The sequence below is a fragment of the Ornithorhynchus anatinus genome, chromosome 2 (genome assembly GCF_004115215.2).
Source record: "Ornithorhynchus anatinus isolate Pmale09 chromosome 2, mOrnAna1.pri.v4, whole genome shotgun sequence".
NCBI lineage: Eukaryota > Metazoa > Chordata > Mammalia > Monotremata > Ornithorhynchidae > Ornithorhynchus > Ornithorhynchus anatinus.
The window spans coordinates 64,688,697-64,716,601 of NC_041729.1; the positions used below are offsets into that span (position 1 = coordinate 64,688,697).

The following is a 27,905-nucleotide window of genomic DNA, read 5'->3' on the forward strand; positions in this document are numbered from 1 at the left end:
GTAAGCGCTCAATCAATACTACTGAATGAATGAATGACAACGAGAAACAGACACGTCCCCTGCCCCGCACCAACCGACAGGCTAGAGGGGGAGACGTAAATACGGAGAAGCAGCGCGGCTCAGTGGAAAGAGCCCGGGCTTGGGAGTCCGAGGTCGTGAGTTCGAATCCCGGCTCTGCCCCTCGTCGGCCGGGTGACCGTGGGCGAGAAGTGAAGTGACTTCTCTGTGCCTCAGTTACCTCATCTGTCAAATGGGGATTGACCGTGAGCCTCGCGTGGGACGACCCGATGACCCCGTCTCTCCCCCGGCGCTTAGCACAGCGCTGTGCGCGTAGTAAGCGCTCAACGAACACCGACATGATTATTATTAATACGAATAAATCACAGATGGGGACCCGAGTGCCGCGGAACTGATCTTCAGAGGCGCGGAATATACATCAAGGGCCCCTTGCGTTGGCTTAAAACGAGCCTCTCGGGCTTAGAAGAGACCCGTTTTACGAAATGAAGCGTAGCATTTCTTCTCCACCCTGCCCTCCTCGACGGCTCGGCACTTCAACCGTCTAAAACGTCCCACAGATGAGCACGGCCCCGCTCTGGGTCACCGCAGCGCTCAAGGACACGCCGCCAGCCAACGCCCCACGTGCGCAGCCATCGCGACGCCCTACTTAATAATGTTGGTATTTGTTAAGCGCCTCCTGTGTGCCGAGCGCCGTCCTCAGCGCCGGGGTAGACGCAGGGGAATCAGGTTGCCCCACGTGGGGCTCACGGTCTTCATCCCATTTTCCAGATGAGGGAACTGGGGCCCAGAGAAGGGAAGCGACTCGCCCACAGTCACGCAGCTAAGCGGCAGATCCAGGATTCGAACCCATGACCCCGACTCCAAAGCCCGTGCTCCCTCCACCGAGCCATGCCGCTTCTACTTGTCCATTCCGGGAGTCTCTCGGTATTTCACGGGCACCGACGAGCGCGGCACCGGAGAGTCTGATTGAATGAGGCGGCGTCCCCGCCCCGAGGGAGTTTTCACGTGAATATTAACTTTAATAATAATAACTTCACGTCTCTGTAACCTCCTCTGTACGACGGAAATCAGGGTTCGGAGCCCCTCGGTAATAACGTTGGTATTTGTTAAGCGCTTACTAGGTGCCGAGCGCTGTCCTGAGCGCCGGGGGAGAGACGGGGTCATCGGGATGTCCCCCGTGAGGCTCCCGGTCTTTCATCCCCATTTTCCAGACGAGGTGACCGAGGCCCAGAGAAGCGAAGGGACTCGCCCCCGCTCACCCGGCCGACGAGGGGCAGAGCCGGGATCCGAACCCGTGACCTCCGACTCCCAAGCTCGGGTTCTTTCCGCTGAGCCCCGCTGCCGAGTGACAACCTCGGCCCACGACGAGCTCGCGGTCTTGGCGTGGGGGGAGGGAGGCCCGACGTCCATGCCAACCGACGTCGGTATAGATAAGTACGTCAGCACAGTGTCTGGCACATTGTAAGCGCTCAATACCATTATTATTATTATTATTATTATTATTATTATTTAAGGGCGGTAACCGTGCCTTCCCCCCAAGGCTCGGGGTGGTGCTCCGCCTTGGGTAACCGCCCCGTCGATAACCATTTTTAGGTAGCTCTTCCCGAGCTCTTCCACAGAGGAACGGCGCGGCTCGGTGGCCAGGGCCCGGGCTGGGGAGTCACAGGTCCTGGGTTCTAATCCCGCCGCCGCCCCTTGTCGGCTGGGTGGCCCCGGGCCGGTCGCTTCACTTCTCTGTGCCTCGGGGACCTCATCTGTAAAATGGGGGTGAAGACTGTGAGCCCCACGGGGGGCAACCTGATTCCCCGGTCTCTCATCTGTTGCCGAACTGTCCGTTCCAAGCGTTCAGTCCAGTGCTCGGCACATAGTAAGCGCTCAATAAATACGACCGAATGAACGAATGACCGTAAGCCCGTCAGAGGGCAGGGATGGTCTCTTTCTGGGGCCAAAATGTCCATTCCAAGCGCTCAGTCCGGAGCTCGGCACATAGTAAGCGCTCAGTCGATACTGTCGAATGAATACATGAATGAAGGGTATCGCTCGCAGCGCTCAGCACAGAGTAAGGGTTTCGCAAATGCCATCATTAGTATTATCATTCTTCTTATTATTATTGCAGCCCATTTCCCAGCTAAAAGGGGGAAGGGCAGAAATCCCCAGCGGGTCCCAGTCCGCCCGGGGCCTCCAGACCGTGAGCTCCCGCCTTGGGCAGGGACTGTGTCGGACCTGATGGTCCGCTCCACCCCCGCAGCGCTTAGGACAGTGCTCTGCACACAGTAAGCGCTTATCAAATCCCAACACGATTATCAGTCCAGTGCTGCGCACCTAGTAAGTCACCCCGCCCTCTCGGTCCTAGATTCTCCCTTGCACCTTCTAATGGGACCGTGAGTCCGTCACTGGGCAGGGACCGTCTCTATCTGTTGCCGACTTTTCCTTTCCGAGCGCTCAGTCCAGTGCTCTGCACCTAGTGAGCGCTCAATAAATACTTTTGAATGAACGAATGAAGGGGCAGGGCCTGCCTCTTTCTGTGGCCGAATTGTCCATTCCAAGCGCTCAGCACAGTGCTCTGCGCATAGTAAGCGCTCAATAAATACTACCGAATGAACGAACGACCGGAAGCCCGTCAGGGGGCAGGGATTGTCTCTGTTGCTGAACTGTCCATTCCAAGCGCTCAGCACGGTGCTCTGCGCATAGTAGGCGCTCAATAAATACTACTGAATGAATAAATATGATTGAATGTATGCCTGAATGAATGAATGAATGACTGTAAGCCCGTCAATGGGCAGGGATTGTCTCTGTTGCCCAATTGTCCATTCCAAGCGCTCAGTACAGTGCTCTGCGCATAGTAAGCGCTCAATAAATACTACCGAATGACCGGAAGCCCGTCAGGGGGCAGGGACTGTCTCTATCTGTGGCCGAACTGTCCATTCCAAGCGCTCAGCACAGTGCTCTGCGCAGAGTAAGCGCTCAATTAATACTATTGAATGAATGAATACGATTGAAGGCCTGCTTGCGTGAATGAATGAATCAAGCATCGGCCGGTCCCGTCCGCGTGGGAAGCAGTAACCGGCCCTGACCGATGGGGAGAGAAGGGCGTCGGCCGCGGCCAATGAGGAGAGAGGGGAGTCGGCCGCGGCCAATGAGGAGGGAGGGGAGTCGGCCGCGGCCAATGAGGAGGGAGGGGAGTCGGCCGCGGCCAATGAGAGAGGGGAGTGAGCCGCGGCCAATGAGGAGAGAGGGGGGTAGGCCGCGGCCAATGAGGAGAGAGGGGAGTCGGCCGCGGCCAATGAGGACGGGAGTAGGCCGCGGCCCATGAGGACGGGAGTAGGCCGCAGCCAATGAGGAGAGAGGGGCGTCGGCCGCGGCCCATGAGCCGACGGCGCGGCCGGGTGGCCCTAGGGCGGCAGCCAATGGGGAGCGAGGGGCGTCGGCCGCAGCCAATGGGCAGGCGGGGCGGCCGGGTGGCCCTAGGGCGGCAGCCAATGAGGACGCGCGGGCGGGGCGGGGGGCGGGGGAGAGGAGGAGGCGGCGCGGGCCACGAGGAGGCGCCGCCGGGGCCGCCGCGCTCACCTATGGCGGTCCGGGCCGCCGCGGCCACCACCACCGGGTCCGGGCCGCCGCTCGTGCTCATGCTGGCCGAGGGGCGCCGCGCGCGCCTGCCGCCACCTCCGTCCGCCCCCGGCCTGCCGCTCCTCCGCCCCGCGCAGGCGCACTGCCCACCCCGGCGGAGGCCCCGCCCCCGCCCGCCCGCGCCCCGCTCTCATTGGCTGCCGCCCTGCGGCCGCCGCGCATCCCCGCCTGCCCATTGGGCGGGGCCTCCGGGCCCACGTGACCCCACACCCACGTGACCCGCCCGCCCCGGGGGGGGGGGGGCGGCGGGGGGGAGCCTGCTTTCCTCTACTACTACTATTCATTCATTCGTCCGCTCATTCCACTGTCAAACTCACATGCGTTCATTCATTCATCCACGCATTCGAGCGCAATCATAATCTAAATTCATTCATCCACTCATTCCACTGTCATGATGTTATGCATTCATTCATTCATCCACTCATTCCCCTGTCCATGATATGCATTCATTCATTCATCCACGCATTCCACTGTCCATAATATGAATTCATTCCTTCATTCACTCATTCGATCGTCATAATAATATGAATTCATTCATCCACTCATTCCGCTGTCATGATGTTATGCATTCATTCATTCATCCACGCATTCCACTGTCCATAATATGAATTCATTCCTTCATTCACTCATTCGATCGTCATAATAATATGAATTCATTCATCCACTCATTCCGCTGTCATGATGATATGCATTCATTCATCCACTCATTCCCCTGTCCATGATATGCATTCATTCATTCATCCACGCATTCCACTGTCCATAATATGAATTCATTCCTTCATTCACTCATTCGATCGTCATAATAATATGAATTCATTCATCCACTCATTCCACTGTCATGATGTTATGCATTCGTTCATTCATCCACGCATTCCACTGTCCATAATATGAATTCATTCTTTCATTCACTCATTCGATCGAAATAATAATATGAATTCATTCATCCACTCATTCCGCTGTCATGATGATATGCATTCATTCATCCACGTCGATTAGACCGTAAGCCCGTCAAAGGGCAGGGACCGTCTCTATCTGTTGCCGACCTGTTCATCCCAAGCGCACAGTCCAGTGCTCTGCACATAGTAAGCGCTCAATAAATACTATTGAATGAATGAATGAATATGCATCCATTCATTCACCCACTCATTCCACTGTCCATAATATGAATTCATTCATTCATTCGATCGTCATAATAATGTAAATTCATTCATGCAGTCATTCCACTGTCATAATGATTTGCATTCATTCATCCACTCATTCCACTGTCAATGATATGCATTCATTCATTCATCCACTCATTCCACTGTCAATAATATCAATTCATTCATTCACTCATTCGATCGTCATAATAATATGAATTCATTCATCCAGTCATTCCACTGTCAATGATATGCATCCATTCATTCATCCACTCATTCCACTGTCAATAATATGAATTCATTCATTCACTCATTCGATCGTCATAATAATATAAATTCATTCATCCGGTCATTCCACTGTCATAATGATATGCATTCATTCATCCACTCATTCGACTGTCATCATACTATGCATTCATTCATTCATCCGCTCATTCCACTGTCAATAATATGAATTCATTCATTCATCCATTCGTTCCACTGTCCTACTCATATGCATACTTTCATTCTCATTTGATCATCATCATATGAATTCATTCATTCATCCACTCATTCCACTGTCATAATGATATGCATTCATTCATCCACTCATTCGATCGTCATAATAATATGAATTCATTCATCCACTCATTCCGCTGTCATAATGATATGCATTCATTCATTCTCATTTGATCATCATAATATAAATTCATTCATCCATCCACCCACCCATTCCACTGTCATAATGATATGCATTCATTCATCCACTCATTCGACCGTCATCATAATATGAATTCATTCATTCATCCACTCATTCGACCGTCATCATAATATGAATTCATTCATTCACCCACTCATTCGACCGTCATCATAATATGAATTCATTCAGCCACTCATTCGATTGTCATAAAAATATGAATTCATTCATTCATCCACTCATTAGATCGTAATAATAATGATAATAATAATGATGTTGGTATTTGTTAAGCGTTTACTAGGTGCAGAGCACTGTTCTAAGCGCTGGGGTAGACACAGGGTCACCAGGATGTCCCACGGGAGGCTCACCGTCTTCATCCCCATTTTACCGATGAGAGAACCGAGGCCCAGAGAAGTGAAGGGACTTGCCCCCAGGCACCCAGCTGACAAGCGGCAGAGCCGGGATTCGAACCCACGACCTCTGACTCCCCAGCCCGGGGTCATTCCACTAAGCCACGCTCCTTCGCCAGAAACAGCGTGGCCTAATGGATAGAGCCAGGGCCTGGGAGTCAGAGGACCTGGGTTCTAATCCACCTGCTGGGTGACCTTGGGCAACTCGCTTCGCTTCTCTGGGCCTCAGTTACCCCATCTGTAAAATGGGGATTCACCACCTCTGCTCCCTCCTCATTAGGCTTAGAAGCAGCACGGCCGGGGGGGCTGGAGCACGGGCCCGGGAGTCGGAGAGTCACGGGTTCTAATCCCAGCCCTGCCACTCGTCTGCTGTGTGACCTCGGTCAAGTCACTTCCCTGCTCAGTTCCCTCATCCGCAGGATGGGGATTAAGACTGCGAGCTCCCATCTTGTGTCCCACCCCATTTCCCTGTGCTTAGAACGGTGCTTGACACACGATAAGTTCTCAAATACCATCATTATTACTTTTATTCGGCTGGGAGCCCCACGGGGGACTCGGTTATCTCGCGTCGACCCCAGCGCCTATTACAGCGCTTGACACACGGTAAGCGATGATAATCATTACGGTATTCGTTAAGCCCTTACCGTGTGCCAAGCGCCGTTCAAATCGCCGGGGTGGAGAGAAGGCGATCAGCGCGGCTCAGTGGAAAGAGCCTGGGCTTCGGACTCGGAGGTCATGAGTTCGACTCCCGGCTCTGCCGCTTGTCAGCCGTGTGACTGTGGGCGAGTCACTTCTCCGTGCCTCAGTTCCCTCATCCGTAAAATAGGGATTAAAAGTGTGTGAGCCCCACGTGGGACCACCTGACGACCCTGTATCTCCCCCAGCGCTTAGAACAGCGCTCGGCACCTAGTAGGCGCTTAACAGATACCAACCTGATTATTATTATGATCAGGGGGTCCCAGGTGGGGCTGACGGTCTTGATCCCCCATTTTCCGGAGGAGGAAAACGGAGGCACGGAGAGGTTCGGTGGCAATGTCTAAACGTTGCAGCGGTGGCAGAGGCGGGATCAGAACCCACGTCCTCTGACTCCCGAGCCCACGCTTTTCCCCCTAAGCCACTTCAATGCCACGATCACTACTGTTCTTGCGAAATCTGCCCGTCCGGACCGAGACCGCCTCGCGGGACAGATCCCATTTCCAGCCGGATTATCTTGCCGCTAACCAAGTGCTCGGCACATAGTGAGCCCTCGACTGGTAGGCTGAGTTATCAATAACTCATTAATCACAATTATTACTAAGCTGTTAATATTATCCCTCAACGGTGGGTGCCTCTTAAGGCTCTCTCTCCCTAATTCCTCTCACTTGACAGTGCTCTGCGCATAGTAAGCGCTTAACGAATACCAACATTCTTATTATGCTCACTGTATCCATTCATTCATTCATTCAATAGTATTTATTGAGCGCTTACTATGTGCCGAGCACTGGACTGAGCGTTTGGAACGGGCAAATCGGCAACAGATAGGGACGGTCCCCGCCCCCCGACGGGCTTAGAACGTGTCAACCAACTCTGTTCTACTAGACTCTCCCGAGGGCCGCGCACACCGTAAGCGCTCACTAAATACCGGCGATGGACGCTCGCTCCGGCCAAGCACTCGTCCTCTCCCACAGCTTCGGTTACCATCTTTAGGCGGGTGATTCCCGGATCCCCAACCTCTCCCTCGCCACCTCCCTGGCTAAGCCGACGTCCTTCCCGCCGCCCCTCGAGGTCTAATCGTTGCCGCCGCCACCTAAATCCTCCGACCAACTCGCTCGTCGCCGTCGGCAACCTCGCCACCCTCCCCGTCTCCGAGGTCGGTAACCCGGCTCTTTTTCGACGCTCCAACTGTCTCTGCTTAAACCCTCTGGGATCTTCCCCTGCGTTTTCCAGGGCCGCGTCTCCCTCGCTACCCAAATGACCAAGGTTCAGGTGCAATCGACGCTATCTGCTGAGCACCTAATCTGAGCAGAGCACGCCATCGAGCGCTCCAGAGAGCACGACACGACGCTTGCAAATCCCGACGCGGGGATCCCGAGAGGCTCACCGTCCATCCGGGATCTCTACGGGCTCCTCGACCGCATGAATTCACCCGATGGATCTTGTCTGCCAATTCCGGATCGCTTCGCTGTCATCGGCTCTGAGCCCCACATGGGACAGGGACTGTGCCCGACCCGATTTGCCCGTCTGCACCCCAGTGTTTAGTACGGTGCCTGGCACCTCCTAAGTGCTTAACCAATTGCACAAGCAGTACTGTGCACGGGCTTTGGAGTCGGGGCTCGTGAGTTCGAATCCCGGCTCTGCCGCTTGTCAGCCGGGTGACTGTGGGCGAGTCACTTCTCCGTGCCTCAGTTCCCTCATCTGTAAAATGGGGATGAAGACCGGGAGCCCCACGTGGGACCACCTGATTCCCCTGTGTCTACCCCAGCGCTTAGAACAGTGCTCGGCGCACAGTAAGCGCCTAACAGATGCCGACATTATTATTATCATTACAGACACCCTGGCGGCGATCACGGCCCCGAGGGCACCACTGACCCGCGCCGTCCAGGGAGGCGACCGCTGGGGAGGGGGCGTGAGGGAGCAGAAAATAACCGAAACTTTCCACAGATCTCTTTTTCTCCCCCCGCTAAATTTCAGGTTCATTCAGCACGGTGAATCCCGAGAGAAAAACCGACCCCTTACCCGACCGAAAAGCCCAACGCCGAGGCCGCGGCGCCCGCCACCCACCCGGTCAATCCAACTCTGGCCCTCCAGAGTTGGGCAGCCTCCGCCTGCCCCGGGTGCCAGCGCGATGCCCCGGTTTTCCCACTTGGCTCTGCCCGCGGTGATTTTTCTCGGGCCCCGGCCCGCCCACCCCCGGCATGCGGCTCCGTTCTGACGCGGAGGCAACCGCCGCCGAATCCGGAACAGACGACACTTCGTCCCACGGACCCGGAACCGCTCGCGAGGTTTCGGGCGGCTCTTGAGGGACGCCACTTCTGCCACGGTCGCCCTTTTATGTACTTCAAGTGCTCTGCGCGTAGTGCGCGCTCGATAAATAGTATCGAATGAATGAACGTACTTACTCGCAATCCCTGGGTTTGAGGCAAAACTCGTTCCGTCATCACGGGTCCCGAATATCCCGGTCACAGTTGCCGAGGCAGGCTTGCGGGGAAAGGCGAGGATGACAGGTGAGGAAAAAAAAGAAAACCACAGCGAGAGCAGTCGTTTACGAAATAAGGCAGTTCGTATTTTTTGAAAATATATAATCCCCATCTGTAAAATGGGGATTAACTGTGAGCCTCACGTGGGACGACCTCATTACCCTGTATCTACCCCAGCGCTTAGGACAGTGCTCGGCACATAGTAAGCGCTCAACAAACACCAACGTTATTATTATTATTATAGAAAAAAGGGCGCTTGTTTAAACGGTTTGTTGAGGGCTGGCGACGTGCCCGGCTCTGTACTAAGCACCGGTGTAGCTACAAGTTAAGCAGGTCGGACACAGTCCGTGTCCTTCACGGGGCTCGGTCTTAATCCCCATTGGACAGATGAGGCAACTGAGGCCCAGAGAAGTTAAGGGATGGGAAACTCCAACCCTTGCCAGAGCACGGCAACCGGAGCGGCTACTGTGTAGAAAGAAGAAGAAAAATGGGCTTCCGTTTCTTCCGAGCAATGGTCGCCCTCAGACCGGGAGCTCCGTGACAGGGATTCGCGTCTAACCACTGGGTTCTCCCAAGTGCCTCGTACAGCGCTCTGCAAAGAATACTCACGACGGCATGTGTTTAGCGCTCACTCTGTGTCATTCGCTACTCTTAAGCGCTGGGGTAGACGCGAGTTCATCAGGTGGGACGCAGTCGCCGTCCAGAGACCTCAAGCGCCGGCCCGAGGCCACGCGGCGGAGGCGGAATTAGAACCCGGGTCCTACGGACGCCCCGGGGCCATGCTCTATCCACCAGGCCATGCTCCTTCTAAGCAGTAAATAGTATTGGTAAATTGCGGAATGCCCCGGGATTCATCTCGAAAGGCTCTCGTCTGCTCCCGGCGGCCTCCGGATCATCGGGCCCTCTCCAGCTTTACCTTTTGTAGGCAAGTGTTCCAACGGTCAAGGGTCCAACTCAGCACACGGTATAAGGGAAAATACAGAAAAATCCACCACCGCAAGTCACCTTCAGTCCCTTCACGAGGGTCGACCGGCATCACTTCCAGACTCGGATCCCAATCGCTCCACAATCCACCTCCCCTCCGCCCCCAACTTCCAGGAGCATCTGTCGCCGGGAGGTGGGACGGCATCCTTCCGGGGGGGGGGGGGGACGCGGCGTTCCGCCTCCCAGACCATCCCGGGAAAGCCGTCTTCCGCATCCGACTCCCAAATCCTCGGAACACCGTCCCCCGACGTCGATCCGATTCCGCTTCCGGGCCCGGCCTCGGTGGGAATCTATTCCTTTTTGATTCCGAGGGAATCTGGTCCTACTGGATGAGGTGACGCTGGAAGCAGTCGCCGTTGCTCCCGGTGGGGGGAGGGGAAGGGGGGGACCGTGTTAACCGGGTCACAGCCGGACCAGAGACACTCTTCAATATTCCGGTATCGGTTAAGCGCTTACTCCGTGCCAAGCGTCGTTCTCAGCGCCGGCGTAGATACGAATGCGTCGCGTTGGACACGGTCCCGGTCCCACAGAGGGCTCACGGTCTCAAACCCCATTTTACAGATGGGGGACCCGAGGCCCAGACAAGTGAAGTGACTTACCCCGGGTCACACAGCAGACGAGTGGCAGGGCGCGGATCGGAACCTCCCTGCCGCCCGGGGCCGTGCTCCAGCCCTCAACACCGTGCCGAGAATTCCGCCCCGATGGGGAAGAGCGGGTAAAACCGGGCAGCTCTTTCGTCGGGTTGAACGCGCGCCAAGGCCTGAATTTCGGGGTACTCGACGTACAGCCGGCGGTTCCTTTCGAGGCCGCGCGACGACCGAGCCAAGGCTCCCAGGGGTCGGCAAGGCTTTCCGAATCCTCCCATTTCACTCCCATACAAGGGCCCGCCTTGATGTGACGACACAAGGAACGCGGCGCGTAAATTCCCAGGTCGAATACACAGAGGCCGCCTGCGCCGAACATCACACGCCTGTGAACGCGTCGGTACACCTCCGCCGCAAGTGGTCCCACCCAGCTGCTTCCCCGCGTGCCTCATTCCCTCCTTTCCCCGTCACTTTCCGCTTGAAAGAGAGATCTTCCGGCCCGTGTGGACAGCAGAGCCCCGTCCAGGCCGGATTTGGGGATGGGGGAGATGTAATTCTCCTCCCGGCCCGGGCCGGGCAAGCCCCAGAAGTCCCGTGGGAGCCCAGATTTTCCACGTCCGCTGGGGCGGTGGGACGCCGCGGCAGAAGACGACGCGCTTTCCGCATCACTGTCGGGCAGGAAACCCATCTACCGTCTCCCGTTCCACCGTGCCCTCCCGAGTGCTCGGCCCGGAGTCCCGCACACGGCAGGCGCTCAGCCGGGGCCGCGGACGGACCGATTCGTCGCTCCCGGTTTGGGCCGGCCCGCCGCTGAGCTGGGCCAACCCCTTCGAGGCGGGCAAGTCGGGAGCCCTCCAGCCAGAATCTTGGACAAATGTACTCTCCCCTCCACGCGGAAGGAACCCGACCGGTGGAAGGCAAAACGGAAACATCCCACCCGCATCAGGACGGGGTGTTTTCGTACCCCGACCTCGCCCAGCGGCGACGACGAGGATCGCCCGTGCCGGGTGGCTGCTAATGGCTCGGGGAAGTGACAGGTGAACTTTGAATGCTTACCGACTTAAAAATCGGCGGCGTCAAGGGGCAGGGGAGTTCCACCACGTGACCCGAGACCACCGGCTTCGACGCACCCACCGCCGCGAGAGCGCGTTTCACTTCACCTAGTGCCGGAGACGGAAGAGACCGACTTTGAGTCCTGACGCTCAGGAGGCTAAAAGTACATTCTCAATCGCCACAGGGCGCTCGCCCTTCCGGAAAGGCAACCGACAGGATCCCGCGTTAAGACAGCTGAAGACCACCCGCGCGGCCGTCCGGGTCGAGGCGCTTCGGGCCCCAGGAACTACCTCCGTTGAAACGACAGGCCTTGAGCCAGCGCGGCGTTTCGGAGCACCGCGTCTGGCCCGGGCGCTCGGTGGAGAGGAACCGACTCGGTAAGAGTGCCGCCGCACACCAAAACCCGACCAGTGGGATGAACGTTATTAAAAATCTTTATTTAGGTTTGGTCAGTACAGGTAAGATATACTGGAGTCACAGAGCAATATGCATTAACAGGATACAACAGTTCCTTAAAAACTGAGTAACTATGCACACAAAATTCTTAAACATTCAGTCACCTAAAGAGAAAATGCACAGATGTAGTATGGTGGAAAAAATTGTACTTAACACTGAAACTACTACAGGACTCCATCAACAAGTCCGACTTTTAGTGATAAAACTACTGTACTGGGCAAACTTGGCAGTCATAAAACCCACGACTACTATGACAAGTATCCGAACGTTGCATAAGTAGAATAACAGTATGAGTAAGAATGCCCTTACACAGCACAGGTTCTAGATATACACAGATTTGTACAGACATCATTGTGAGTTATACCTTGTGGGACTATTTCCATTTTCAGCTTCACGTTAACCCATATAAAAATAACTTGAGCCTACACGAACGTCCTCTTAGCGACGTTCAACGTAATTAACTGTTAAAACTTCCAAAGTGGCAGAGGTATCGAAGCGAAACAAAACCCAACAGAAAGAGAAAACAAATAAGCCAAACCAGGGGGGAAAAAAAAAAAAAAAACCGACGACCCACCCCAAAGCGCCCCACGGAAAGGCAAATTGTGACCCAAAAATATGCGCTAATTTGTCTGTGGGCAGAATCCTCTCCCAAGTTAAACGACACAGTATAAAAATGTTGCCGGCAAAAAAAAAACAAGCCCACCAAAAAAATGAAACGAACCACAAAAGAAACCCCACCAAGAAATAAAAAAACAACCACCACCAAAAGCAACGTTACAAAACGGAACCCGGGACATTCACACTGGAGTCCAAACCGTTCTGCACGTGCCGGGGACCCAGAGTCCGGTTACCTTTCCCGCTCACCGCTTTCTCCTCTTGAGGATCGTGATTGGAGTCTGTGTCATTTGAGTGGTGTGTGAGAGAGTTCTCGCTGCCAGTAGGAGAGTCTACGCTTTCGTACCCGGTACTGAGCTGGTTTCCGTAACCACCGCCGCCGCCGCCACCACCACCTCCTCTGCCGGTTCTCTCTTCGGAGTTGTTGGAGACCTGATTGGCGTCGCCCGGGGACGGAGGGAAGTCGTCTTCCGCGTTGCTCCCCTCCCTGTAAAAGCCGGGCCCCGGTGTCCTCTGGTGGGAGGAGCTGCCGTTACTTGGTCCGTTAGCCAGGCGGCTGCAGTCTTTCCCTAAAGCCTCCCCCTGCTCGGCGGGCTCGGACGCCGGAGTCCTGCTGGAACCCGGGACCGAGGCCTGGGCCGGCGGCGCCGGCGCCTGCTGCTGCTGCTGCTGCTGCTGGTACTGGGCCAGCTGCTGGCGAGTTTCCTTGAGTTGCTGCTGCAGAACCAGAATGGTGCTCTGCATGCCCTCGACCTCTTCGTCGAGCTGGATGATGAAGTCATTGAGCTCTGCGCAAAGGAAAAGTCACACCCGCTTTATTAACCGTCACGGAAAACCCGGGCCCACGACAGTCCAGCCGTGCGGACGGGTTGCGACCGCGGCTCGGGATTTAAACCCGGGTGCATCGCACAGACGCCGGGAACCTCTCTAGGGGCCCGATTCGAGGGGGTCGCCCCCGCCCGCTCTGCGACGCGCCCTACGGAATCGGACGGCTTTCGGGGGGCGGGGGGGCTCCTGATTTTTAGCTACCCTTTCGAAAAATGTCAAGGGTACAAAGGGATGGCTACGCCTCTGAATTCGGAAAGATCGTTAACAGGAAGCCATCCATCTGCAGGTGAAGCCATTTCAGTTCAATGGAACCAATTTCAATATCGCCATTCTTCCGCGAAAGGAACAGTGGAAAAATCTGCGGTTTCATTTCCTTCTTATTTTTACACGCCCCGAGTCCTCTAACCGCTTCAGCTGTTCCATCTGAGAAAGAGTACAGACACGTCGGGAAGTAACCAACTCTACGACCCTCCTCGCGTCCTACGTCCAAGACGTGAAATCTCCGAACCGCTTTTTAGGCAACTGCTCGGCTCCGATTCCCGCCCATCTCTTTCCAAGATGGAACCGCGGTGCTGAACCGAAAGGGTCAAGGGGTCTCGACCGGCCTGAACGACAGACGCGGGCATTTCGTCGGCTTCAGCGGACACGGTGAAGAGCCACGGGCTTTCTGGGCTGCTGGGAGAGCCCAGCTTTTTTTTTTTTTTCGGTTTGCCAGGAGGAAAACCCGGAATTTTAAGAGTTTAAAGCTTTTGCTTTAGAAAAACCAGCCAGCAGGGAAGATGTTCTCCTCCCTGCCGGGTCCCCGAATCAACCGTGCAGCCACGGGTGTTTTCGCCGTCAGGCTAGGTCACGATCTCTCCGTCCTTTTCCGGAAACCAAAAGGAACAGGACCCCGAAACAGATCCACCCACCCCGCACGAGTCACCCTCAGAATCCGGACGTCCCGCCGCCTCCGGCGGCGCCCCGATTCATCCGATTCCCCCCCTCGGAGCTACGGGACGGAGCAAGCACGTACTCTGCTCGAGAACGGGGACGGTCCCACTTACAGTTGCCGTGCTGGCCGATTCTGAAGAACCGTGTCAAGGAAACACTCGTTTAAAGGTAGTCCCTTACCATCCTGACTGCTTTTAAGTTCCTCACTATATTTCTTCTGTAAAGCCAACTCTGCTTCAAGTTGCGCAATACGGCCCTGGGACAGCTGCCTTCCAAGCTCTTGATTCTCCTGGATAAGCATTCGACACTTCGCCATTAACTTTTTGCCTGTTTGGCTGCAAAGGAAAGAGGCCATCCATCACAAAACGCAGACAAAATTTCGGGACATCTTCCTGGATCACAATCATAAAACAGTGAAAAGAAGATGCGATTTCTGCACGTCACGACTCCCACGGCATTTCGCCGCAAGAAGTGCTACTCTCGGGGCAGGCAGACTCCCTCTTAGTTACCACACGCTGTCCTGTCGGGTGCCGATCTTCGGCCTTCCTGGATGTTCTGGAACTCGAGTACGAGACGCAAATCTTAAGCAGGGGTGGCCACCACGGGCCTTCTCTAGGTGACGATCGACCCCATCTGCCCCCTTTCTACCATGCCCAACAATTTCAAGCAAAATATTAGAAAATCTGAAAACAACCCGGCACCACCATCGAGAACATTGTTGGTTTTTTTTCATTAAATGACATGTTAAACGCGCTTTTAATTCTTGTACAAACATTAATGAGGCATACAAGTAATCGAATTTGAGCCTGGGCTGGGTGGCCTCTATTGAAACTCCTCCTTTCAAGAGAAAAAGATTCTGAAATAAAACTAGAGAGCCGGTTGCAGCTAAGTGCCTAGCGGAACAAGGTTAACATGTGGACAACTGCCAAATGAACGAATTGCTTTATCCAAAGTTCACATGACGTTAATGAACGGGGTGACGGACCATCAGAACTACTTTTGCAAATAAGGGGGATAGAAAGGAAACATAAACCGCCCTCACTGTTCAATTTTGACAGCGAGGCTACAGGCTCAAATAACGTGCCTCTATCGGGGCGGCAGTACTTTGAAACCATCTTCTCAATTACATAAATTGGCAGGCCTGAAACGGCTACAGTTTCATTGTCGAGGTTTGTGGACGAGGGCTACCGTTAAGCTTCAAGATCCTTAGGTGTTGATAAAAAGTTAAAACAAGTTCAGTAAAACCTCAGTCACAGCTCTCCCTTCTAAAACTCTTCAACCAACAGCTTAATCAAAGCCTAAGCGTTGCCTTAGTGCTTAGGCTACGGGCATTTAAAAATACCGTTTTCCATCATATTTTCATCTTATCTTTCACATTTCACCCGCCCACATCTTCCAGGTGTCCTTCAAAACGCATCTGGCCCTGGGCAGGTCTTGGAAAATTAAATTCCATCAAATTCTGCAATCTGCCCTTTATTTTCTTGATGCGATGTCCAACGACAGGCCCCTGAGGCTAAAAAAAAAAAAAAAAAACCCAACAAACTCACCTGACCCAATACAAGCCAAGTCGCAATTTGGAAAAGACAGTCTCTTGACGGCTTGTACTTGGTAAGGGCTTTTTTTTTTTTTTTTTAAAAACCCAAAACTTCTCGTTTCTATAGACGGTATCGTTTCCCTTTCAATTTTCACCTGAATTAGTGAGTCGGCAGAGTTTCTCATTGTGATAAAAACCACTAAATTGTTCATGAAAAGTCTTTCATTTAAAATGGAAATTTGGGATAAGCCTCCCGTCCGAGTTATCGACTGTGGTGTGGGCAAAGGAAAGAATACCATTAACAATCTGACCCATGATCTCTCTCGGCCTGGGATTTTGTCCTCGCCAGCTCCCACTGCAGCCCAAGAGTTCAATGCAAGTCTCTGCCATCTGTAACTACGAAGTGTCCACTCAGCTTGCGGCCTGTCACCGTGGAAGTAAACCTTAAGCTCCTTTCAGATGGCTTTACGTTCACAGGTAATTCGATCTTAAATATGCACCCTCTTGTTTTTCCACCTGCATGCAAGTTTTTTCCTTGTCAAGTGTAAAACCATGCTTTCCAACAACCTCAATCTCTATGCCAACTTGGGAGATGAACCAGAGCACACTTAAAGCAATTGACACAATTACAAGATAAAACACATTTAACAATAACAGATAATATCATCTGCAAAAGAATCAACTGTTAGATCCATTTGTTAGATCCAAAATCCATTTACCTGTAGTGACGAGTAGCGTATTTACGAGTTCAGCGTATTACTGTTATTTCATTGACTACTCAACTCAGAATTACATCGCATATTCTCCTCTTGGAGCATTCCACCAGAAGCACACGCTATTTCACCCTCGGGTGGTCCAAGCTAAATCTGGACTACCCAATTTGGGCAAGCGGCATCAAAAAAACCCCCTTAAGACATTCTGAGCTGAGACCTTAAAACATAACCCAATCTTTTCAAACCACACAGCAATGAGGCCAAAGGCTCCAACCTAAGCAGTGAATTCTGAATGAGGCCAGGGAGTTTAGTTATCTTACGAAGACATCATAGGTCACTATCTTCAGAGAAAAATATGGGTATCTACAGCGCAGACAGGGGATAACAACAACAACATTTATGGTGTTCGTCTCCTCTGGGCCACGTGCTCCGCTAAGCACAGGGGTAGACACACGATTATCTGGTCAGACGATTCCTGTCCCTCCTGGGGCTCACAGTCTTAAGGGAATGGGAGTAGGAAAAATGAAACAGCATCTACGGCTCCGCTAGACCCACTTAACTACAGGTTTATATCTTTAGATTTCCTTTATGGTCTTTACGCGCTTACTCTGTGCCAGGCACCGGGGTAGATATAAAGGAATGAGGTGAGACACGGACCCTGTCCCATCTGGGGCTCACAGTCTAGGTAGGAGAGAGTAGGATTTCACCCCCATTTGGCAGAAGAGGAAATTGAGGCCCAGAAGTGAAGTGGCTCGCCCAAGGTCACGAAACAGACAGGTTGTGGAGAGCCAGGATTAGAACCCAGGCAGGTCCCTTTGACTACCAGGACCGTGTTCTTTCCACTTGCATGCTGCTTCTCTCCAACACCGAATCTGGAGATCAGTAGTATTTTCGCCTATTCAAATGAAAGGCTCGAGATCTCTGGGTTAAATAATGATACACCCCAGATATCTCTGTCGCAAAGAGATCCTGAGTTGTTTTGGTGATCCACCGTATTTCTTAAAAAAAAAAAAAAACATCAAATTTGGAGCCCTCAAACCGAGCAATCCGCCTGCAGGCCTCAACCTGGTAATGGAAAGGGAAAGTGACGCAACTCCAAATTCTGGCTACAGGTGAGTGCTTACTGCAGGCAGAGCAGTGTCCTAGGAGCCTGGGACGGTACAACAGGCTAAATAGAAGGGATCCAGGCACTCGAGGAGCTCTGCGTGCAAGTTTCCTTACAGCGCATCAACACCTATCATTCGGCCGTTCCTTCGGATTCGACGCGAAAGACTTCGTAAATAACGAAGTGCTTAGGGGCTGTCGTGGGACTAATCTGAAGTACCGAATATTTGCACGACCTGTCCCCAGGGGCAAAATGTTTTTGAAGTTCTTGGACGGAAACTGGGAAGACACCTCCTCTGGCCCTCCCTGGGCGCCCCTCCCCGCCCCGTTTCCCTAGAGCGCACACACAATTCGGGATACTTACAATAGGTTTGAACGGTTACGGAAACTTAAGTCACCCTTCAAATACAACTGCATTGTTAAGTGCTGCGATAGGCTGGAACATGGCTCTTCCGCTCAGTTTAGACTCCAGCATCACCACAGGAAAACTCGGACCGGTCACTTAAAAGAACGATCCGACGGAAGTAAATTCATCACCTCCGAGTGTCGGATGGGGACGGGAGGAAAATGAGGCCTTATCTAAGTGTTCAAACGGCTCTGCCGGAAACGAACGCTCTACCTTCACCGAGCCACAAGATCCAAAGTCTGCCAGGCAGCCGTTTCGAAACGCAGACCCCCCCCCCCCACCCGGCCCCCGGATCTTCCGACAGTCATTCTCATCAACTGCCCCGCGTTCCCGTACAAGTAACTGGGGACCGAGGCATCGGGAGCGACCCCGCTCCTTGACTGACGCCAACGGGAAAAGACCCGCCGGCCATTAAAAAGCGGGAAAGCCTCCCCGTCCTTCCATCTGGAAGAGCACACCAACGACTGCTCTCCCCCCAACGTCCCCCCCCAGCCACCGGCCCCCGGGTGTGAATTTACAACAGAGAGTTCAAAGAATAGCTGATCTGTTACAACTATTTCAAGGCACATTTCATGTTGAGTGCAATACAAAAAAAAAAGCCCGCATTACAATCAAGGAAAAAGATCTCGCATAACACCGAAGACAATCGCCATCTGAGCGTGTGCCTGCCATGCGGGCTGGAGATATGAGAACTTCCCTCGACTGCCCAAAGTGATGCAGCGAGGCTTATCACAACTAAGTTTCCTTGTACAGAATAGTTGTGAAATGCGGTGGGTCACACGATTTTAAACCTGCGAGCAGACGCCACACCTTCATTTCTGTACAGTCTTGGATCAAAGCGGCCAACGGCGCGACCGACCGTTCAAAGGACAAACCATCGCTTAAACCACGTTGACTTAAGGCTCGGGTCGGCACTAGAGTTCGGCCCAATACTACATGCTTAAGTGTGGATTCACTGCCATCCGGGGTATGTCATTTGGTTTTCTGTCACGGCTACCGAAGGCCGGTCTTTAGCAAAGGAACCCTGTAGAGCAAAAGGCACCTCATCTGAGTTTGGACCCAGAAGTTCAATGAACAAGCAGGAAGTCCGCAGTCTCATCAGCCCAACTGACTGACGGTGTCTCTAAGTCACTAGGCTCAAGGTTAAGGGCACGGCATATTCCATTTTTTTTTTTTTTTTACATCCTACGGGAATCTGACATGTTCAATTCATGATTTTAATCTCTAGGTTTTTCTTTCCTCCAAACTGTCTGTAGACACAGTGTACCACAGACGTCTGTTTCTCCCTCTCTTCTCTTCCAACAGAACCAAGGCAAGTGTCTACACGTTCTAGAAAGGGAATTTTTTTTGGTTTTTTTTCTCGGAGGTAGTCATTTCTTCGGAATAGTCCGGCGCCGTCAGGCCTCTGAAGCAAGGGGAAGAAAAAAAGCTGAAACACAAGGTTCATCTGGTAAGTTTTACATTAAGCATTATAAGCTGGACAGTATAAGAATGTGGCTTTTTGGCTCAAAAACGTCTGAGTCTTGGTGTGGAAACGAGTACTTGGCTTGTCCCACCATAGCATTCTCGGAGTGGGACGGACTGTCAGGGAAGTCTTGACTGGGGAGTATGTTTTAGTTTACCTATCAGGCGTAAATTTCCAGGCACTCAGTTCATTTTGGGCTTGTTCCAGTTTGTCTTTAGTCTGTTCCAGTTCCCCTTTCATTTTGAGGAAAAACAAGTTGATGGCTGGGTCCACCATGGTTGATCTCAGTTGGGCCACGCTAGGCTGCTGGACTTGCTTGAGGTACTGAATTTGAGTCTGTGGGAAACAGAGAAGCAGCCCTTACTATTCACACCAAAGAAGGACGGATGCGCTTTACTGCAGGCGGAAACCCGGGGCTTCCTTTCTTTTAAACTACCGGCTAGTCTTTGCCATTTCGACAAAGGTATGTGCGGTGACTGAGGATTTTTCATCCCCCGGGTACATTCGCTATTTAGAGTTCTCAAAGTCGACAGGGAACTTCTTGAAAGCACACACTGCATCTTCTTGCTCTGTGCCGTGTTACAGAGTGTCGTGAGCCTAGTTGAGTCTTCAAGAATTATTTAAATTCATGGAGCTTATTTCTACATTCACTGGTTTTAGTTTCTTACTTTAACTCAAAACCTCTCTGCTTCCCCTTGTCGGGTTTACTAAACTGCACACACTTTACCAACAGACATTTTTCCCCCCTCTATTAGGCTGTTCTGATCAAGATAGAAGAATTTAGAGTCAAAGTCTGTGGCATCAAGGTCACTACAATCGTATTACTGAATGCTCTTTTTTAAAAACAAGAAAAACCCCACAAATTAGAGACAATGCAGTATGTAACCGTTCAAGGGAAGCCAGTGAACACCAACAAACCTAAGCATTACATACAGTCCAAAATGCCAACTGGAGCAATGCCATATACTTCAATACAGTTGCTTGGTTTTTTAGGCCATTTGAAAGAATCCCTATGTCAACTGGAAATTTTTTAAAAGGTTTTATTTACATGGAGCATTTCTGGTGACAAAATCCACAAATGACCAGGAAAAAAAAAGACAAGAATAGATGAAGTGAATTTATTTTGGTTTGAGCAGTTTTCAGAGTCAAACATCTAAGTATTGCATGAACTTCACACTTTCCCCAGGGCAGGTTAGTCAGAGTCAAAATTTTGGATTCACGATTTCGGCTGCCCCCATCACTGGGCTTCGAAAATGGTTCCAACACAAAAACGTTCAATGAAACTCTACCCTCCTCCTCTCCCAGTGGATTCAGGACAAGGTACTCCCCATTCCAGAGCTTCTGTTGTTCCATTCCCCGCTCATCCTCGTCTGAACCCCCAAGTTATTCCTAGCTGACATTTCCCGGATTCACCCCCCTCATCTCCACTCAAATAGCTACACACCAGTACGTGGCCCGGTCACACCCCGTGGGGTCAGCCTGCCCAACCAACCTCTTCCCTGGTTTCCCTGCCCCTAGCTTTGCCCCTTTCTGGACTATACTTGAGGCACCCTAAGCAGACAGCTCACTGGCTCCCCTCTCCAGCCCATGCTCTTCACACTGCTGCCCGCATCGCTCTTCTGAAGTGCTCGTTCGACGTCTCCCGACTCCTTAAAAACCTCCAGCGGTTGCCAGGCCACCTCCACATCCAACAGCAACTCCTCACCATCAGCTTTAAGGTGCCCAAATCGTCTCTCTCCGCCGCCCCTCACCTCACCGATGCACTACTAACATCCGATCTGCATCTTCCACCCCTCCTAGCGCCAAACTACCCTCTGTTCCTCGACGTAGCCTGGCCCGCAACCGGCGCCTTGCCCTCGCCCCCTCTCAGGCCTGGAACTCCTTCCCCCTTCATATTAATCTCACCTGACATTCCATCACTATCTGCAACCTTCAAAACCCTCCTAAAACCACATCTCCTCCAAGAGGCCTTCCCTAAGCCCCAACTTCCCCTTCTGCTCTCCCCTCCACGTCGATTATGCACTTGGCTGTGAACCCCTTAAACACTCTGATTCCCACCCCCGCCTCACGGCATTTACGTAGAGGCTTCCGTGCGACTACTTCCCCTATCTGTAGATGTGTTTTTGTGTCGGCCTCTCCCTGTACACTGCAGTGGGAGGGGGATCTGTCTTCCAAATCTCTTGTGCTGTACTTTCCCAAGTACCGTATCGTACTTGGTTTTAGTCCTCTGAACACAGCAACTGTTCGATAAATAATAATGATTATGGCACTTAAGGGCCTACTATGTGTCAAGCAGTGCTCTAGGTGCTGGGGTCGATTCAAGTCAATCGGGTCCCTGTCCTGCGTGGAGCTCACGGTATGAGTAGGAGGGAGAACAGGTACTGAGTCATCTTTCAGGTGAGGAAATCGAGACATAGAGCATGTTGACAACTTGACCGATGTCACCCAGCAGGCGAAGAACGGAGCCGGGTTTAGAACCGAGGTTCTCTGATTCCCAGGCCTATGCTCTCTCCATCGGGTCATGCCGCTTCCGCTTATAAATATCACTGATTAATTGATTGCGCTTTCATGTAGATCAAAAAACACTTCTTGAGAGCAAATACTGGTGTCTACACTTTCAAGGCAGTTACCAGCCTCTATTACAGAACTTTCTGTCGCTAAACACTCGGCAGCAGAGCAGTCATAAAAAAATATAAGATGTGGAAAAAGCCTAGGGAGTAAGAGAGTGACCCGATTAGTATGATGTAAGAGGAAGAAATCCAGCTGAATTTGAATCAGAGGGTAACGTCAACTATCCGGAGGTCACAAAAGCCGTTAAGTGGTATTCCCCTACAAAACACACACACACACACTCTCTCTCCCCTCTCCCTCCTGGCAAAAAGAAAAGGGGGGTAGATGTTATCAATATTGCGTGGGATGCGGTAGGATTTGACCTCGGACTGAGCGTAAAGAAAAGGAGTCATAGACGCTGAAGGAGCGTGACCTAGTGGAAAGAGCCTAGACCTGGGACTCAGAAGGACCCAACTTCCAAACCCGGCTGTGCCACTTATCCTCTGTGACCTTGGGCAAGTCTCTTCACTTCTCTACGCCTCAATTTCCTCATCTGTAAAATGGGGATTAAGAGTTTGGGCTGAGTTTGTCCAACCTAATTAGCTTGTATCTACACCGGGGCTGACACATAGTAAACAGTTAACAAATGTCATTAAAACAAAAAAGACAGAGGACGTCATGGCCCCTTCTAGCGTGGAAGTTGGCAACCTCTGGGTCGTGAGCCCCCTCTGACTGTCTTCTTCAAACCAAAGGAGGCGTTCGTGCACAGGCCTCCACCGATTCGACACTTTGCCCCCACAGCTTTGTTGGCAGGAAGTAGCGGGTCCAAACTGCCCTTCTGAGCTAGACGGGGTGGAGATAATAATGTTGGTATTTGTTAAGCGCTTACTAGGTGCCGAGCACTGTTCTAAGCTCTGGGGTAGATACAGGGTCATCAGGTTGCCGCACGTGAGGCTCACCGTCTTAATCCCCATTTTACAGATGAGGTCACTGAGGCACAGAGAAGTGAAGTGACTTGCCCACGGTCACACAGCTGACAAGTGGCAGAGCCGGGAGCCAAGAGACCAATGAGGTTCCCGACACTCTCACTGGACAAAAGGGCGAGTTGCAGGGGCTCTTGCACCTCTCCACCCCGGGCAGGGATGTGCTGAGGGGGAATGAGAGCAGCCCCTGGGTTGGAGTCTGGGTGCTTTGTGTACTTAGGCGAGTCCCCACGGGCGCCGGACAAGGGGAAAGCTCTCCCATCCTTATGTACCACGTCTCCAACGGCCAAGTTAAGCAGCAACAATAGTGCAGGAGTGAGACTGAGATGGTGGTCGATAATAGGAATAATCATAAAAATATCTATCTGTTTCTCTTACAGCGTGGGGGTGCTCATTCTCCCCTTTTAGACTATAAGCTTCGTGTGGGCAGGGAATGTGTCTGTCATAGTGGATATAGTGTACAGCACTCGGTATAGTGATCTGCACACAGTAAGCACTCAAATACGATCGACTAAGTAGCAGGACTAGTTTTTATCTGAGAAGGAGAGAGAACAGATATGCGACTCTAGTGCCCTTTCTCCCTGCTTCCCACACGAAACAAACTTGGAATGAATACACAATCATTCTCTCTCTCTTCTCCCCCTCACTTTTTTCCTCCTCCGCTTTCTTCTCTTTTCCATCCCCACCCTCTCCAAGTCCTGCTACAAAATGGTATTCTAAGTACATTAACATTCCATTATTCTATAATTAGACCTCCACAAGGAAGCTGTATCAGTGAGCGCCTGTTGGATGTAGGACTGGCTATTAGAACACCACCTGCTCAAAGGTTTCATTTCGTTGGTCTCTAGAGTCCCCCCAAAAGACTGCTGACCTCTACCCTAATGTGACAAGAAAATGCAACGGACAGAGAAAAAGGAGCGGTGGCCTAGGGGAAACAGCAAAGGCAGGGGAGTCAGAGGACATGGATTCTAATTTCAGCTCTGCCACGTACCTGTATCACTTAGGGCAAGTCACTTAACCTCTCTGTGCCTCAGTCCCCTCATCTGAAAAATGGGACTCAATACCTGTTCTCTCTCCACATACTAGAATCAATAAAATTGAAACCATCAGGGGTGATCTTCTAAAATCCCTCCCTCCTCCTTCTCCCTGCTTTCAACACTCCCATCTTTCCCAGCAGTATCTCAAGAGGAGATCTACTGCCTTCTCTCAAAATCCACCCGTCGCCCCGCCCCCAACACCTGTGGGCCTCTAACCCCATCCCTTCACACCTTATCAAAGTGGTTGCCCGCTCCCGTCATCCCTCCCTGACCGTCATCTTCCACTGCTCACTCTCCAATGGCTTTTCCCCGCCGACCTCTCGGCCACATCCTGTCTCTGGCCTTAACGCCCTCCCTCTTCGTAGCCTACAGACCATCACTCTCCCCACCTTCCAAGCCTTACGGAAAGCAAATTTTCCTTAGAGAGGCCGTCGCTAAGTCCTCATTTCCTCTACTCTCACTCTCTTCTGTGTTGGCTCCGCACGAGGGTTTGGACCCTTTATGCACTCTTCTCTCGGTCCCTCAGCACATGTACATATCCGTAAGTTATTTATTTATATTAATGTGTGTCTCCCCCTCTAGACTGTAAGCTCACTGTGGGAAGGGGACGCGTCTACCAACTGTTACGATGTACTTTTCCAAGTGCTTACTCCGGTGCTCTGTACCGCAGTAAGGGCTCAATAAATAAGATTCACTGATGACAGACTTTGCACCCCATGCGACCTGATTACCCTGACAGTAAGTGATTAACAGATATTACATTGAGAGAGACACGTCATGAGACCCAAGGGGGGAAGAGAGGGGCGAGGGGGACGTGTGAGGCTGGAGACATGAGTAATTCTGTAAATCATCTTTATGTAAACAGTAGCTGAAGCCAGAGAAAGAGCCTACTTTCCAGCTCTGGCCGAAATAAGGAGGATCTCCCGAAAGATCACTTTAAAAAGTAGGACAGCCAAGGGAGGGTTACATTTCCGAAAGCGGGTCAGAGAAAGTTTAGACACAAAAGGACTGGTCAGCAAAGTCAGAAAGATCGAGCAGGAAACCGTTACAGGACAGAAGAGACAACCCAACTGGATTAAGCTGTAGCTTTTCCATGATTCATCTGTTGGGAATAATGACGGGGGAAATGGACTAGAGAAAAATGAAGGAAGAGGACAGTGAAGGGGAAGTGGCTTATTCATTTAAGTGTATTTACTGAGCGCTTACTGTGTGCAAAGCACGGTACTAAGAGCTTGGGAGAGTACAACAACAAACAGAAACATTCCCTGCCCACAGGGAGCTTACAGTCTAGAGGGGAATGTAAGCAAATCAGCAATACAAATCGCAGGCTCTTCCATTCACTCATTCATTCATTCGATCGCATTTATTGAGCGCTTATTGTGTGCAGAGCACTGTACTAAGCGCTTGGGAAAGTCCAATATAATAATAAACAGACACACTCCCTGCCCACAACGGGCTTCCAGTCTAGAGGGGACTGCAAGCCATCGGCAGTACATTCTTCAGGCTCTTCCACAAGCCCAGGCGATAGCTTGATGGTGAGAATATAGGTCCTGGGAAAGTGGTCTTTTGGGGAGGAAAAATTCAACACCAAGGAAATGTATTTAAATCATTCAATCGTGACTGCAAGTAATAGGGCGCTCTCATGCCTAGTGAGTGTCCAGACAGGTGCTAATTATTCTGGGATGGCAATGACGGCCCAGGCCCGGCCTCCAAATCCAAACCAGCTACAACTGGGAGGACCTAAGTGGGAGAAACCAAGACCCTCGCCTTTTTGAGGGTATTTGAACAGCTCTTCCTACAACGTCAAACACTGTTCTGAACGCTGGGGTAGAGAGAAGAGAATCACTTGGGAACAGATCCCTGTCCCGCATGGGGCTCAGTCTACTCCCTAATCACCCGGTGTATTATGGCTGAAAGGACCGGGTCGATAGCAGGTAGGACAGCTTAAACTAGAAATATGATTTGAAGCTGCCTTAAATATAGGAGGAAAGGAAATAGAAGAGGAGGATCTATGATGAGAGAATGTGTCAAGTGGCAAAGGGGGGTAAGCAGAAACTTTAAAGGGTCAAGAGAGCAGGTGGGGAAATTAAAATTAAAAAAAGTTAGCTGAAACTTAACCATACAGAAAGAGGGTGAAAGTAGGTATTGGGACTTCAATTATAGAGTAATTTTTACCCTACGGGACATCAAATGTCCAGGCTACCTACAATGCGAGGATGATCTTGCAGAAGCCCCCGCTGAGGATGACTCACATTTAGCAGAATTTGAGAAGTGGTGTGGCCTATTGGATGGAGCACATAGCCAGGAATCAAAGGACCTGGTTTCCAATACCAGCTCTACCACCTGCCTGCTGTGTGACCTTGGGTAAGTCATTCCACTTCTCTGGGCCTCAGCTGCCTCATCTGTAAAGTGGGGATTAGGACTATAAACCCTATGGGGGACGTGGACTGTGTCCAAATGAATTAGCCTGTATCTACCCCAGTCCTTAGTTCAGTGTCTGGCACATAGTGAGCCCTTAACAAGTACTGGGTGGGGCTAAAAACACCAAAACAGAAACCCCAAACAACAAAAAACTCCCTGTAGAACTTAAGAGAAACAGCATGCCCGATAGACAGAGCACGGGTCTGGAAGTCAGAAGGACCTGGGTTCTGATTTCAACACTGTGCTTTTCTGCTATTTCATCTTGGGCAAGTCACTCCACTCCTCAGTTACCTCAACTGTAAAATGGGGATTAAGACTGCTCATGAGTCCCATGTGGGCCAGGGGCTGTGTCCCACCTGATTTAGCCTCTATCTACCCGAGTGCTTAGAACATTGCCTGGAACGTATTAAGTGCTCAACACATACCATAGGAAAATGTGATGAAATGAGTATATACTTTTGGAGGACAAGAGAATTTGACAGAGATGGCAATTACAAAGAACAAAAAACTCTAGAAATTGGGGAGGTTGGATCAGACTTTATGAAGAATCAGTATTTCCCTAAATTCAAGTTTCTCCCTGGATGACCTGATGAGGTAGGATTAATAGGCAATCGATTCTCACATCAACAGCAGAGTCAAAGACTTTAAAAACGTTTGATACTCACAGTACACTCCTGCATCTCTTGCTCTTTAGTTGCCAGTCTCATCACAAGGATATTTTCCCTTCGGGCAGACTCTTGCTGTTGCTGCTTTAACTTTTCTTCAGATTCTCTCAATCCAGTTACATCATTAGCTAATGTTTATAGTAAAATAAAAGTCGATGTTTGAAACCTATTCAAACGAGCCTTTCAAAAAAATCAGTCAAATCTCAGCTTGGAGAAAGTTTCACGCCTACTGAATATTGACCAGAGGGATGTCCCACATTGGTCAGGGTAAATCTTTACGACATCAAGGGCCACCTCCCACATTTGGACTTGCTTAGAGGTAACAGCACAATACTACTTTATTTAGAAGTGATTGTTTTTTTCTTGAAAGCTTAGGAATTTTTGCTTGTCCACGTTAAAATATCAATGCCCGAATGTTGAAGTGCAATCCTTATTTCTCATGTTCAAGTTACACTTCTAGTTTTAACCTGGTCAAAGTTGACAGAATCAAGGACTACCATAACAAATATCTTCCTAAAGTTATAATTA

At 51.4% G+C, this 27,905-nt stretch overlaps 2 protein-coding genes across 4 annotated transcripts in view; both read right to left on the minus strand.

Annotated features, from left to right (window-relative positions):
* Nucleotides 1-3,721, minus strand: part of ACAT2 (acetyl-CoA acetyltransferase 2) — an 18,781-nt gene extending 15,060 nt beyond the window's left edge. The window contains exon 1 of the mRNA XM_029054125.2: nt 3,586-3,721. Within this exon, the coding sequence (XP_028909958.1) occupies nt 3,586-3,646 (61 nt within the window). The 5' untranslated portion in view covers nt 3,647-3,721. The remainder of the gene's footprint in view (nt 1-3,585) is intronic.
* An 8,362-nt stretch (nt 3,722-12,083) lies between these two features.
* Nucleotides 12,084-27,905, minus strand: part of LOC100078729 (WT1 associated protein) — a 46,182-nt gene continuing 30,360 nt past the window's right edge. For 2 of the 3 annotated variants that reach the window (XM_029052426.2, XM_029052418.2), the window contains exons 5-8: nt 27,378-27,505; nt 19,879-20,057; nt 14,680-14,834; nt 12,084-13,526 (exon numbers count right to left, since the gene is read on the minus strand). In XM_029052426.2, the coding sequence (XP_028908259.1) occupies nt 12,898-13,526; nt 14,680-14,834; nt 19,879-20,057; nt 27,378-27,505 (1,091 nt within the window). In that variant the 3' untranslated portion in view covers nt 12,084-12,897. Of the gene's footprint in view, nt 13,527-14,679; nt 14,835-18,783; nt 19,662-19,878; nt 20,058-27,377; nt 27,506-27,905 lie in introns of those variants that run through there. The other variant, XM_029052432.2, reaches the window with a different exon arrangement.